Here is a 14,946-nt window from a genome sequence, read left to right on the forward strand (position 1 = left end):
TTGGCGCGAAGAACAGACAGACGTGGAGCGAGCCTATAAAAGAAGGGAGCTGACCGCCCGAGCCGCCGTTTAAGCTTCAGTGAACAAATTGTGTTCTGTTTCTTTGCCTCTCTCTCTTGTGGTACTGCATTTTAAGTGCAACAATTCTTTTGCATAGTAATCTCTCTCAAGTGTAGCTTTAGTGTTAGTGGAGTGTTTCTTGAAGAAGGAATATGTCTGAAATACAAAAAGCTGTCTGTAATTGTACATATATGTCTTGGTCGCATTCTTTGCCTCAATCTATCGAAAAGCTGAACAGCTGACGAGCTGCGGTGAAATTTCGCATTAGGAAATAACGTAGTCGTGGGCAATTTTTTTTGTTTCTTGCTAAGGAGGGGAGGAGGTTGCGCTTTTACCGTCTCCTGGTTACAACGGACAACGGCGACGGCAATGCCGTGAAACGCAGAAACGGGCGCCTAAGAGCTGCGCTTTAAAATGACATCAGCGATTTGAAGGCTCTTCTATGTGGTGTGCCGCGAGGTTTTGCTTTAGAACCTCTGTTTTCATTATTTATGCATAACATTTAGCGAATATTAGACTGAATTTTGTGCTTTAACAGCGTTCTGGTGACACGGTGTTGCTTGTCTCGCGTGAGTCGCAAAATAAGCCTGTAGAACTCGCAGCGGGCACTAAAATATGTCATATTTTTAAGCAATCGAATTTCCTTGCACAAGCAGAAGACGGCTCTGGTTTGGTTTTCGAAATCTCTACAAAAAGTTTATTTTAACCGAATCGTTTATTCTGCACCGCACGTTCTGCATTATATGCGAAGATATTCCTGTACCCTTGTATGAAGCAGTAAAACACCTGGGCATACATTTTATCCCGTACTTCTCCTGGGCAGCTCATATTGAGCATCTCGAGAAATATGTTTGGGTGACTGCTATGTATATGTGTGAGGCGAAATTCAATACTTAATTTAGGTTGAGTAAGCTGGTGTTTAAGGCTATAAGAGCCTCTGTTTTAAGGTATGGCTTCACTGTTTATGGCTCGTGTGCGTCACTGTTTATGGCTCGTGTGCATTGTTAAGAATGAGTTAGATCGAGAGGTTTCTACGAAGAACCGCCGCAAACTTTTCGTATGGTACATCTTTGGAGAAACTACATAGCATCAAGAAGATGCATGAAGCTGGTGTGCACTTCCTTCAAGATTTGTTTATACCGGTAATAAATAGCAAAACTCATTCTCAATAAATTTAGGTAGCCGTAAAACAACCCTAGAGTGCCAAGAACACAGAGACGTTCAAACTTCTTTAAGATATAAAGAAAGTGCGCAGAAAGGTGCCGAATGTTCTGATCCTCTCATGTATTAACCAGTTTTACACTGAAACGCTGTGAATACCATCATTACAGGAGGTAAAACCTAAAGTACTGTCTAAATATGTCTGGGATTTTTAAGTACTCCATTCAAACAAGAGCTGAAAAACATTCCAAGAGTTTTGCTGACATGACCAGTGAAGCGCGATTGTATTTTGTTCTCATCTTTGCGGCAGAGGAATGAGCGAATTTAATTTTGCAGCGTGTGCAAGTGTGGTAGCTGTTCATACTGAAGTTTGTTCCTTTGTGTTATATTGAACTGAGCTTTGTTTTTATATAATTTTGATGTCCTGATTAGTTACAAGCCATGTTATTTTGTCACTGCTGAATGCGCACTTCGTATGATTGCCGTGGTCCGCACACAAGCGCTCTTGGCTGGGCATACGTGTTTTCATGCTTAGTTGCAACAAAATGAACATTTGTATGCGAACACTCGGGACGAAGATGATGTTGCCAATCGGCCAAAGTGCGTGTTGATAGTAGGAGTTTCAAGGCTTGGAATTTGACACAGAACCTGGTGACCTCAGCGGCAGAGTTAAGGCTTTCTTTGATATTCGAAAAGTGTAAGGATGTACAGCGATGAATTCAGAATATGGCCACATCTATCTACTTAAGGGATCCATGGGTTCTAAAACTTGTACGTCATTAAGGTGCTATTCAAGTGTTGCGTCTGACCAGGCACTCTCGTGTACTCTCAAGCAAAGTTTGCTTCGCATTTCACATTCTTCACATTTACGTCATTATGACAAAAACAGTATTAATGGGATCGATAAAGTATTAAAACAGCAAAAAAACTGAACTGTAGGCAACCTTGTGTGTTGAAGTAGTACAAAATGATGCCAAATCGACGTCGTTGTTATTTGACGGCTTGATTTCTGCCATACTATTACCAACATAGTAATGTTTTCTGACCGTATTTGGGTTAGTTTGGAAAGAAGGGGTTACTTCCTTTGTGAGTATGCTTTATATGCTTTCATTATCCCTGCCGCCGATGTAGTTTAGGGGAAGGGAACTTTGTCAAGCAGCAATATTGCGGCTTTTTTTCCCTCCTCCTCAGCCATGTGATTTTCTTTACATGTCTGGAATAAAGTTTACTTGACTTACTTGGCACTGTGCGAGTCCTACCATATTGTGACGAAGACGACGAAGATGGCAGCGGCGCGGGACGGAGCGCTCGCGCTATGCCAGCGGCCATTAAATCATCTCTTTTTCATGGTTCCTCACGCTCCATTCTTCGGCTGGCCGCCACGTAATATTTGGTGGACGTGCTGGGTAAGAGGACAGGGGCAATTATTTTTGCGTATTCGTCAGACGATGGGACTTGTGACTCAGGGCAGTTCGCCGAGAGGGGTACACAGCTGGTAACAGCCGAAACAACGCAGTCGGAAGCAGGGCACAGTGTGACGAGCGACATGCCTTGGGGAAGCGGCTGAACGTGCGATGAAAAGTCGAGGATTAGAAGAGACGCTCGATTGGCAAACATAGTGACCACTGTATGCGCGAGGGCAACGTTCCGTGTGAGAGGCACATCAAGGGCTCGAGTAACGATGTATTGGCCATCGGGAACTGGTGGGACTGAAGAGAATGATACGTAAGTGATGGCTTCGGGGTTCAGGCGGACAAAATCTACGGTACATAGGCGGTGGACAACTGGAGCCGGTGGCTCGTCGGTAAAAGGTAGGGCGAGCTGAACGACGCTTGTGGCGCAATCAATGAGGGCAGAATGTTCGGAAAGGAAGTCAAGGCCAAGGATGAGGTCATGACGGCAGTGTTCGAGGACAGTGAAGAGAACCGAAGTATGGCGGCCGGCGATTGACGCGCGGGCTGTGCACATTCCAACGACAGCGGAAGTACCGCCATCGGCGACACGAACAACAGCGGAGTGGGCAGGAGTGAGCATTTTTCTTAGGCGACGGCGGAGACGGGCGTTCATAACGGAGACGTGCGCTCCCGTGTCGATGAGGGCGGTAAAAGGGATCCCGTCCACGTAGACGCTAAGTATGCTCCGTCGGGCATGGAAAGTCAAAGGAGGATTTTCAAGCTCGGTCGTCGGAGCAGCATCACCTCCAGACGCTGCAGCCATCAGTTTTCTGAACGGGATCGAGCATACGGGCCAGGAGATGATGGGCGGCGAGATTCGGGCGACGGAGATCGACGACGGTAAGGCGGCGACGAGCGGTTGGTGGGAGGGGCCTGAGCGTGGGAGCTTGCGAACTGTGGGTCAATGGGCGACGCCGAGCGGCGGGAATAGACAGACTCAGGATAGCGGCGGTAGGTAGATGACGGACAGCTACGGCAGCGTCGGGAGATGTGACCAGCTCCCACGCCGCCACATTACATTTGGTGCGAGGTGCTGGGGTCCCTTCACCGCCATCCTGGTCCCGGAGCTTCGGTGTCCTGCGCCTGCCGTGGACGTCGGCCGTGTGCACCTGGTCTGCGCCGCCCGGCCGTGCCCCAGCCCGCCCGACGAGAACCGACCTCGCCGCTCACCCCAGCACCGTCCCCCGCCCGGACCACAGGACACGATGCACTGACGACAGCGACCTTAATGACCCTACCGAGCCAAGACCGAGCCAAGACCCACACGTGAAGACACCGCCCCCCTGACCTGCCGTCCGGTGCGTCCAAGGGCCTCGGCCGTCAGCTCCTGGCACCCTCCGGCCCGGATGCTTCGTGGTCTCCGGCCCGGTGAGGTGCTCCGGCCCGGATGCTCCTGCCCGGAGCACCTCACCGCTTTCTCCTTTCCGTCCCACCATCCTCTGAAGCTCATTACCATTTCGCGCGTCTCTTTGTCACCGATCAGGATAACCGCTCGGTGGCCCCGGGTAGTGTGACGAAGACGACGAAGCTGGCAGTGGCGCGGGACGGAGCGCTCGCGCTAGGCCAGCGGCCATTAAATCATCTATTCTTCATGGTTCATCACGCCTCATTCTTCGGCTGGCCGGCACGTAACAATATAAGTTCTCGCGCAGGGCGCTTCACCGGTACAAGTACCTATATACCAACCTTTGATTGCATAGACATGTAATGCGTACACGTGCAAGGCCAGAGAATTCCTTTCAAAGTGCACATAAAGCCCCCGTTATAGTTGTTTTAAATGTTATTGTGCACGTTTCCCCATTCAGAAAAAGATGTGTTGTTTATGTAGTTTAAGACAAAGAACCCTTAAATATTCTATGCTTCATATGCTTCTACTCATGACGTACATTAGACATAGTGAGCTCACATTGTGTAATGACAGAGCACACATTAATGACGACTGGAGGTACACTGAAAAAGGTCATTACTGCAGCAATACAAGGGCTACTGTCGTGCATTTTCTTGCTCTGCCGTTCGATCAGCAGTGAGCTGCACAGGAAACAGTTGCACACAATATGTCGGCATATATTCTAGCTGACCATGGGTGCACAGCCAAATAAAAGTTATTTTAGGAACACATAGATGATGAAGATTAAAAGCAGCATGCTCTTACCTTAAGCAATGCCACGTCGTACAAGTGAACCTCGGTATATTGAGGATAGGGTATCATGCTCTCTGCATAAGTGTGCACGCCTCTATCTACTATCGTCGTATTGTAGTAGACCAACACTCTGTCTGCATCTCCTCCTTTCCTGGAAGGAAACGAAAACTTGAACATTCTCAGTACAGAACTCAATTATAAAAAATTAGCCGTCCTCTGAAACGTCTACTCTAGATATATTGATGACTGCATTGTATATAAGGTGATTGCAGTACCAGCCTCGGCAGAAAAATTTGTTTTGTCGGTCACATTTTTCGCTGATTGACTGGCAGGAAATTACATTACCACAACAGAGACTACCATTAGCTACAGACAAGTGACATCAATGCACTGGAGGTGACGCCACTTCATGTCAAGCTGTCAACCGTTTCTAATGTTATCGTATTGCTGACACATATTCGAAGACGCCACCTTGAGACCCACACCCCTCCTTCCCCCTATTTGCTCTCCCGCATCTTCACGGGAGAAAACGCCCCCGGCTGTACCCAGTGCAGCCACCCCCACGCTACTCTTACCAACATTTTCCTTGATTGCCCTGCGGACCCTTGAGGCCCCACTGGGCCGGGAGCTCCTGACAACTTAAGAGGAATATGAGATCCTTCTACAGAAGACGGACCGGGCCGCCCACACCATGGAACCCCATGAACTCATGAACGTATAGTGCAGTGGGGTCGTGCGGGGAGCCAGGGACCTACGAGTCACAAATCCTTTGGTCATTAAAGTTATTTCTCTCTCTCTCCCAAGCCACCTCCCAAGCTTGGGTAACATAACAAATACCTTCCAGGCAGAGTAAAAGAAAAAAATAGCAGACGGTGTAGCGTGGCTGTGCTCGCAATACCGTGCAGTTGCAGTACATATGCTGGTCAGTTAAAATCTTTACGTGCTAAAGGCATTTTATATAACGGCCTGTGCCACAAAGGCGTTTACCTGGAGACAGAGCTGCTAAAGGCATTTGATATAATGGCCTGTGCCACAAAGGCCTTTACCTGTAGAGCATTTACCCTGAAGGCCTCTTAAAGTTTTTTTTAGATAGATAAATCTTTATTTCAGACAACAAGGTCTCGGATACAGGGGCAAAAGGCAGATGCACTCTGCCTGACGGGGCCCAAGCACCCGACACAATGCTGAGGACAAGCGGCAAAAGAACCAAGAACTTCATACATTCTCATTACAAAAAACAACACATAATTATACAAGGTAAAAGTAGGAGGAAGGTGCATACTTTTGCAATGACATAATTAAAGTAAATATTTACAAGGCACATCACATCAAGAAAAACACGAGAATTCACAGAGTTGACGGAAAAACAGGGACATCAAGAATTTCTGCGTGAGCAACCCTTTAATCATTCGGGCGAGAAAGGAGGTAAGCTTTAGCATTTCTATTGAAAGACTTTCGGGAAACAGATTTCTGAATAATTTCTATGGCCTGTGTATGTTTATTTAGAAGACTGGGAATTAAATATGAAAGCATTTCGGTTCCATAGTTAGTCCTTACGAATGGTATTCTGTAACTGACGTGTCTTAATTTATAAGGCGCGCCACTACTAGAGTTTAATTGCACATATTTAGTGGGATGACGTTTGAAATCGTTAAACACATAAGAAAGTTTCAACTCAAATAATTCATTGACTTTTAGAATAGAATGCTTAGAGAAGTACACACCTGTATGATCATTGTATGCAAGGTTTTCGACATATCGTATTGCTTCTTTCTGTAATGTTATCAGCCTCGTGAGGTTAGTTTTCGTTGTAGATCCCCAAACAAGTAAACAATAATGAAGATGTGATTGAATTAGGGTATAATATTGTCACGTTGTAGTGACGGCAGTCCAGCGGTCAGGAAGACACCAGAAATACTTGCAAACGAAGCTCTTTATTTGGGCTGACTTGCGCCCGCAAAAGAACTGAATCACTCGGTGGCGGCGTAAGCAACAAGCGTGCTCGTCAATCGTCGATCTACGAATGTCCGCCGCTCGCGGCATCGCTCAATTTAAAGCCGGCAAGGAAACTTCCAGATAACAGGTCAAGATCATCTACGGTAATCTGGAAAAACCTAGATGCAGCCTTTCAAGGCTGCGAACAATCGAGATTAGTCTGGTCGCCTCTCGCGCCACGAACAAAAGTGATAACGGCCCTTTCCTGCTGTCTTGAGCGTGAACGAACGAACACTGCAATGATACGTGGCATTACCCCCCTTCCAAAGAAGCATCGTCTCGATGCTTTAAAATGAAAATAAACACGGACAATGAAAACTTCCAGTCCTTTAGCGTTCATAATATGGCTTCAGGCGTACGACATGTACGACTTCCGGGCGTGTGCGGCGTCGCTGAGATGCTGTCGTGCCGTCGGGGATGACTTCGTAGTCGAGGTCGCCGATGCGACGGAGAACCTTGTACGGGCCAAAGTAGCGTTGCAGCAACTTTTCACTCAATCCACGGCGGCGAACTGGCGTCCATATCCAAACACGATCACCTGGCTTGTAATGCGTGTCTCGTCGGCGCAGATTGTAGCGTCGGGCGTCGGTGTGCTGCTGGTCTTGAATGCGAAGCCGCGCAAGTCTTCGGGCTTCCTCGGCGCGATGAAGGTAGGCGGCGACGTCGAGGTTGTCTTCGTCGGAAACGTGCGGGAGCATTGCGTCGAGTGTTGTCGTGGGCTTCCTGCCGTATACCAGCTGGAATGGGGTAAACCTGGTTGTCTCCTGGCCGGCAGTATTATAAGCGAAGATCAAGTAGGGCAGAATGGAGTCCCACGTCTTGTGTTCGGCGTCGATGTACATGGAGAGCATGTCTGCGATGGTCTTGTTCAGACGCTCTGTGAGTCCGTTGGTTTGTGGATGATAGGCAGTGGTTCTCCGATGGCTTGTCTGGCTGTAGTTTAAAATGGCTTGCGTCAGCTCCGCTGTAAACGCCGTTCCTCTGTCTGTGATGAGCACTTCCGGGGCGCCGTGTCGCAGGAGAATTTGTTCGACAAAAAATTTTGCGACTTCTGTTGCGGTACCACTAGGCAACGCTTTTGCTTCTGCGTAGCGGGTCATGTAGTCGGTGGCCACGATGATCCACTTGTTTCCTGATGAAGAGGTCGGAAAGGGGCCGAGGAGGTCCATCCCTATTTGCTGAAAGGGCTTAGTTGGCGGTGGTATGGGGTTCAGGAGTCCGGCTGGTCTAGTCGGAGGCGTTTTGCGCCGCTGACACTCACGGCACGTTTTCACGTAATGGGAAACGTCGGTAGCTAGCCGTGGCCAATAGTACTTCTCCTGGATGCGGTGCAACGTGCGAGCAATCCCGAGATGTCCTGCAGTCGGCTCATCATGGCATGCCTGTATAATTTCTTGCCTGAGATTTTTGGGCACGACAAGAAGATGCACTGTCCTGTTCGGCGCGAAGTTCTTCTTCAGGAGGACATTATTGTGAAGGACGAAGGACGACAGTTGCCGCTTGAACCCTCGGGGAGGCGATGCGGTCTTGCCTTTCAGATAATCAACTAGGCTTTGCAAGTCAGGATCCGAGTGCTGCTGCTGCGCGAAACTGCTGGCGCTTACCGGTCCTAAGAAAGCGTCGTCGTCTTCCTCTTCGGGTGCTGCGTCGACAGGAGTTCGTGACAAGCAGTCTGCATCGGAATGCTTGCGGCCAGATTTGTAGACTACAGTTATGTCGAATTCTTGAAGACGCAGGCTCCAACGAGCAAGGCGGCCGGAGGGATCTTTCAAATTCGCCAGCCAGCACAGAGCATGGTGATCGCTCACAACCTTGAATGGTCGTCCGTATAGGTAGGGGCGAAATTTGGACGTGGCCCAAACAATGGCGAGACATTCTTTCTCTGTCGTCGAATAGTTGGCTTCGGCTCTCGACAGTGAACGGCTAGCGTACGCGATAACTTTCTCCTGTCTGCCATTTTTCTGAACGAGGACCGCTCCTAAGCCCACCCCGCTTGCATCGGTATGAACTTCGGTTTCGGCGTTTTCATCAAAGTGCCCGAGCACAGGAGGGGACTGTAAGCGGCGCTTCAGCTCGTTGAAAGCTTCCTCTTGTGGCCTTTCCCATTTAAAAGGCACGTCAGCCTTGGTAAGTTGAGTCAAAGGTTCAGCGATGCGCGAAAAGTTCTTGACGAATCGTCGGTAATAAGCGCACAATCCAAGGAATCTGCGTATAGCCTTCTTGTCATTAGGCTGTGGAAACTCTGCGATCGCAGCCGTCTTCTGGGGGTCTGGGCGAACTCCATCCTTGCTTACGACGTGACCAAGGAACAGCAGTTCCTCGTAGGCGAAGTGGCACTTCTCTGGTTTCAGTGTCAGGCCTGAAGACTTGATAGTTTCCAGCACTATCCGAAGCCTTCTGAGGTGGTCTTCAAAGCTTGAGGAGAAGACAACAACGTCATCTAAGTAGACTAGGCAAATCTGCCACTTCAAGCCTGCGAGCACCGTATCCATTACTCGCTGGAACGTCGCTGGGGCAGAGCAGAGGCCGAATGGCATCACCTTGAACTCGAAGAGTCCGTCTGGCGTGATGAACGCAGTCTTCTCGCGATCTCTTTCGTCGACTTCAATTTGCCAGTAGCCGCTCTTCAGGTCCATCGATGAGAAGTACTTAGCGTGGCACAGCCGGTCCAGTGTATCGTCGATGCGGGGGAGGGGGTAGACATCCTTCTTCGTAATGTTGTTCAGGCGGCGGTAATCGACGCAAAAGCGAAGGGTGCCGTCTTTCTTTTTCACTAGAACGACCGGTGCTGCCCAGGGGCTCCTCGATGGCTGTATGACGTCGTCACGAAGCATTTCCTCAACTTGCTTGCGGATAGCTTGGCGTTCTAGCGGCGATACGCGGTAGGGGCTCTGTCGCAGTGGTCGTGCGTGTTCGTCTGTGACAATGCGGTGCTTGGCAAGCCGGGTTCGTCGCACATTCGATGCTGATGAGAAGCAATCGGTGTACCTTTGAAGAAGACTGCGTATTTGGTCTTGTCTGCTTCGGGGTAATGCCGGGTTGATGTCGAACGTGGGTTGATGGCCTTGGTGAGATGGTTCTGCGGGTTGGTCGGGTAGGGCAAATACGCCTCTGATGTCTGCCAGCTCGTCGAGGAAAGCGATCGTCGTACCTTTGTTTAGATGCCGGTATTCTTCCGTGAAGTTGGTTAGCAACACCTGGGCTTGGCCATTTCGGATTTCGGCGACTCCCCTCGCGACGCCCAATCCTCGATCCAGGAGTAACTGGGTGTTCCCCTCGATAACGCCTTCGGCATTTTCGATGTCTCCAGTACCTATGCCGACGAGAACACTCGATCGGGGCGGCACGCTCAATGCTTCATCGAGGACGTTTAAGGCAACGTGATGAGTCGCGCTCGTCGCAGCAGGTATGGCTTTTTCCGTGGAAAGCTTGATCGACTTAGATCGAAGGTCGATGATCGCGCGATGTTCGTTCAGGAAGTCCATTCCCAAAATCACATCTCTCGAGCATTGCTGTAGGATCAGGAAGGTTGTCGCATAGGTTCTCCCGTTTACAGTAACTCTTGCGGTGCAGCGTCCTGACGGCGTAATCAGGTTGCCACCTGCAGTGCGGATCAAAGGGCCATCCCAGGTTGTTGTTACCTTCCTGAGTCGGACAGCGAGTGGGCCACTCATGACAGAGTAGTCAGCTCCCGTGTCCACCAAGGCAGTAACCGCGTGACCGTCGACCGTAACTTCAAGGTCACTTGTTCGCGTTCTGGTATTGTACGTTGTCTTCGGTGTCCGATCTCGGCTTCGTCGAGTAGTGAGGCTGCGGTGGGCGTACTGCGACGTTACTTCACTGGGCAGCGGTAAAAGCTTCAAGTCTGGCCGCGTCGTCGTCGGTGTCGTCGTCGTCGGTGTTGTCGTCGTCGGTGTTGTCGTCGTCGGTGTTGTCGTCGTCGGTGTTGTCGTCGTCGGTGTTGTCGTCGTAGTGGCGGCATGGTCTTGAGTACTCGTCGATGGAGGATCTTTGTCATTGCGCTTAGAAGCAACCTCACCTCCAGAGGCTGCTTTATTTAGTTTAACCTTCGGGGGCTGGGGGAGCGTCCACGCACGGCGTAGCCTCGGCTAGGAGAAACAAAGCGCGGGGACGATGGCGACGGGGAACGTGATAGGCGGCTCGGCGATGAGTATTCTTCCCGACGCAAAAACTCCTCGATTTCGGCTGGTCGCTGGCCGGGTCGGGGTCGTGGAGCGTCGTAAGAGAACCCTCGGATGCCCAGTCTCCTGTATGGGCAGTGCCGGAGGACGTGACCGGCTTCGCCACAGTGGAAGCATAGTGGGCGGCGCTGGTCGGGAGTTCTCCACTCGTCGCATTTCCTCGGCTGCGCGCGTCGCTCGTAGGATGGGCGGGTTGGGGCGAGTGGGCGGCGGTCCAACGCAGCTGGTTGAGGGCGATAGGGGCTTGGGTCCCGTCGTCGAGGTGCAGGACGGCGCACAGCTGCGGCGTAAGTCATGGCTGGGGGCTGCAGAGGCTGCGTGGGTGTCGGCGTCACACCCAAGGCCTGTTGAACTTCGTCCCAGATTACGTCAGTAAGTGGTGAATCCTGCGGCTGCGTTCCATTTGGCAGCAATCGTCGGAGCTCTTCTCGTACTACTTGGCGTATAACCTCCCGCAGGTTATCGTTGTTAGCGGCGTCCAGGCAGTTTGCTGAAAAAACGCGCTGCTGGCGCTCATATTGGCGGGCTCGGGCGTCAAGTGTTTTTTCCATCGTGAAGGCCTCTTCTATGAATTCCGCCACGGTTTTCGGTGGGTTCCGTACGAGGCCGGCAAAGAGTTGTTCTTTAACTCCTCGCATAAGCAGCTTGACCTTTTCTTCTTCCTTCATGTTCGAGTCGGCACGCTTCATCTCCTCAGTGTACACTGCAACGGTCTCGTTTGGGTGTTGTATGCGAGACTGTAGCAGCTGCTGGGCTCTCTCCTTTCTCACGACGTTTGTGAAAGTCTTGAGAAGCTGCTCTTTGAAGGTTGCCCAATTCGCGAGGCTGGCTTCCTCATTCTCAAACCAGACTCTTGCTGGTCCCTCCAGGGCAAAGAAGACGTACCTAAATTTCATGGCATCGTCCCAGTTGTTAAAGACAGCCACTCGGTCGAACTGCTCCAGCCATTCTTCGGGGTCGGCGCCAGGCGAAGCGTCGAAGGTTGGTGGCACCCGGGGCTGCTGCAGAATGATTGGAGTCGTCGTCTGGGGCAAGCTCATGGTGGACGTTGCTGCTGGCTTTCGCTTCCGGGTAGGGTCCGGCAGATTCCCGAACTCTGGTGCGTCCCCTTGCAGGCGTCGGCTAGCGCGGTGGACTGGACTCAGGTCCTGCGGTTGATGACTCAGAGGGCTGGCGTCACGGCTTGTAGGGGGTGTCCGGAACATGAAAGGCTACCCCGCACCTCCACCAGATGTCACGTTGTAGTGACGGCAGTCCAGCGGTCAGGAAGACACCAGAAATACTTGCAAACGAAGCTCTTTATTTGGGCTGACTTGCGCCCGCAAAAGAACTGAATCACTCGGTGGCGGCGTAAGCAACAAGCGTGCTCGTCAATCGTCGATCTACGAATGTCCGCCGCTCGCGGCATCGCTCAATTTAAAGCCGGCAAGGAAACTTCCAGATAACAGGTCAAGATCATCTACGGTAATCTGGAAAAACCTAGATGCAGCCTTTCAAGGCTGCGAACAATCGAGATTAGTCTGGTCGCCTCTCGCGCCACGAACAAAAGTGATAACGACCCTTTCCTGCTGTCTTGAGCGTGAACGAACGAACACTGCAATGATACGTGGCATTATAATTGCCACTTCAGCCATTTCGGAACAAGGTCTCGAAGTTTATATAATACACATAATGACCTTGATATGCTGGCATGAATCTTATTAATATGCAGGGTCCAACTCAAGTGTTCTTCAAAGATTATGCCTAAAAATTTGTAGGAAGAAACACGCTCAATTACGCTATTTTTGAATGTAAGCTTAATTTCACTGTTATCAGGCTTGTTACGTGCCTTAAATAAAATAAACTTTGTTTATTAACATTTAATTCTAGTTTATTTATATTCAACCATAAGGACAATTCTTGTAACCAGGCCTTTGATCTGAATGAAGTTGTGCTAAAGGCATTTATTGCAAATGCCTTTGACCTAAAGACGTTTGCCATAACAGCATTCACCTTGCAGAGCTTCACACAGGCGAAGACCTGCCACATACATATCTAGTAGATTGTCCACAGTCTGGTGAGCAGGTGGACCGCTGCTACAAACCATGCTCCAGACATGTAAGTAAGCTCGAAATCGGATGTCACCACTGCGCACTTGTTCTGTGCTCTCCAGGACACCCTTAGAGCGCTTGGGGGCAGCTTTTCTGGTATCTGAGGAGATGTCTTCTACTCAATATGACAAGCTCAGCCACGTACCAGCCACCAAGTGAGAAAGAGAGTTGGTCGTTTGGTGCCGAGATTTCGCCGGCCGCGAGCCAGGGAATTCGGTGGCGTTTAAGGTTCATGAACGAGGGAAATTTATGTAGAAAAGAGACGATAGAGAGGATTTATGCAGTACTAATGGGAACACGTGCACAGTGTTCGGCAAAACAATGCAACACACGCAAAGTATCACAAAAGAGGCTGCAGTACAACGACAAATCTTGTAACAAAGTACACTTGCCACGAGAGAGGCACACACATAAACGCCATTTGTTCAGCACGCTCTGCGTTAGTGCGATGGACTGAGGATCACGATGTGGCCGTCCAGAAGACGCGCGATCCCTCGCCAGTCAGTGGCCTGTGGCTGGGTGTCAGTGGCGTTGATCTGGGGGTCATGCGGTAGGGCTTCGCATAATCTGGAACTCCGGCACGGGGTTGACCGGCGGCGCTAAACATGCTCCATATATTGAGTGCGCCGCGTCAGTTTGTTTCTTGGCTCTAAGGGAAGCGCGCGCACACACTTAGCGTCCAGTATGAAATAGGTCTCTCACTCTCCCGGCGCTTCATGTTATGCAGCTCGCACGGTAAAAGAGAACAATATTTAAGGATAATGGCTTTCGTACTAATTTGTTCTTGATAAATTGCGATGACATTGTTAGTTAGTTTATGGGGTTTAACGTCCCAAAACGACTAAGGCTATGAGAGACGCCGGAGTGGAGGGCTCCGGAAATTTCGACCACCTGGGGTTCTTTAACGTGCACTGACATCGCACAGTATACGGGCCTCGAATTTCTCCTCCAAAGAAATTCAACCGCCACGGCCGGGGTCGAACCCGCGTCTTTCGGGACAGCAGCCGAGCACCATAGCCACTGAGCCACCGCGGCGGCGCGATGACATTGAGGCAACTCATAACATTGTTTTTAGATAGGAAGAAGAAATCCGCTTTGCACAGACCGTAAAAGCTGTTTCAGACGCCTTAAGCATTATTTATATGGGGGCAGCTAATGTTCCACACCATGTAAATAAAAACATGCTTACTCATTAAAATGTGACTTATCTTTTCGTATACTATAATATGATTTTGTGAATTATCAATACCAAATTTCGTCGTGCAGACATTCCTTCATATTGCGGCGGTTAAAAGGTTAATAATTCACGAATCACCTGAATGATTGAAGGTCATTCTTCTTGTACTCCACAAGCTGTGGTTGCTCAAGAGCATAATCATACCGTACGGAACACCGCCCTCAATTTCTAAAGAGATGCAGCGATTGCCGTGGCTAGTTCATGCTCATATTACATTCACTGCAAGGTCACAGCCTTTCCGACATCTCTTCAGTTTGCGCTGCCATGCTTCAGCTTAGCCCAGCCTGTGCCCGCAGACTTCTTAATCTTATCCGCGCACATAACTTTTTGCTGCCACTTACTGAGCTTGCCTTCTCTTGTAATCTAGTCCGTTACCCTTAAGGACCATCGGTTATCTTTCCTAGGAATTGCCTGCCCTGCGCAATGCCCATTTCTTCTTGATCGCGACTTGAATGTCATTAACCCACGTTTGTTCCCTGACCCACTCTGCCCTCTTGCTGTCTCTTTACGTTACAGGAATGATTTTCCTTTCCATAGCTCGCTGCGCTGTCCTTAAGTTGAATGCTTTTCGTTAGCCGCCACGTTTCTGCCCAATAGATAAGTACCG

At 50.0% G+C, this 14,946-nt stretch overlaps 1 protein-coding gene across 1 annotated transcript in view; it reads right to left on the reverse strand.

Annotated features, from left to right (window-relative positions):
• The window catches only part of LOC149328088 (chymotrypsin-1-like), a 60,990-nt gene that overhangs the window by 28,098 nt on the left and 17,946 nt on the right, over positions 1-14,946 (reverse strand). Inside the window, exon 5 of the mRNA XM_089561418.1 lies at positions 4,828-4,966. Within this exon, the coding sequence (XP_089417544.1) occupies positions 4,828-4,966 (139 nt within the window). The remainder of the gene's footprint in view (positions 1-4,827; positions 4,967-14,946) is intronic.

This window comes from Amblyomma mixtum, chromosome 9, assembly GCF_055824585.1.
Source record: "Amblyomma mixtum isolate Tamu chromosome 9, ASM5582458v1, whole genome shotgun sequence".
In the NCBI taxonomy this organism is placed as follows: Eukaryota; Metazoa; Arthropoda; class Arachnida; order Ixodida; family Ixodidae; genus Amblyomma; species Amblyomma mixtum.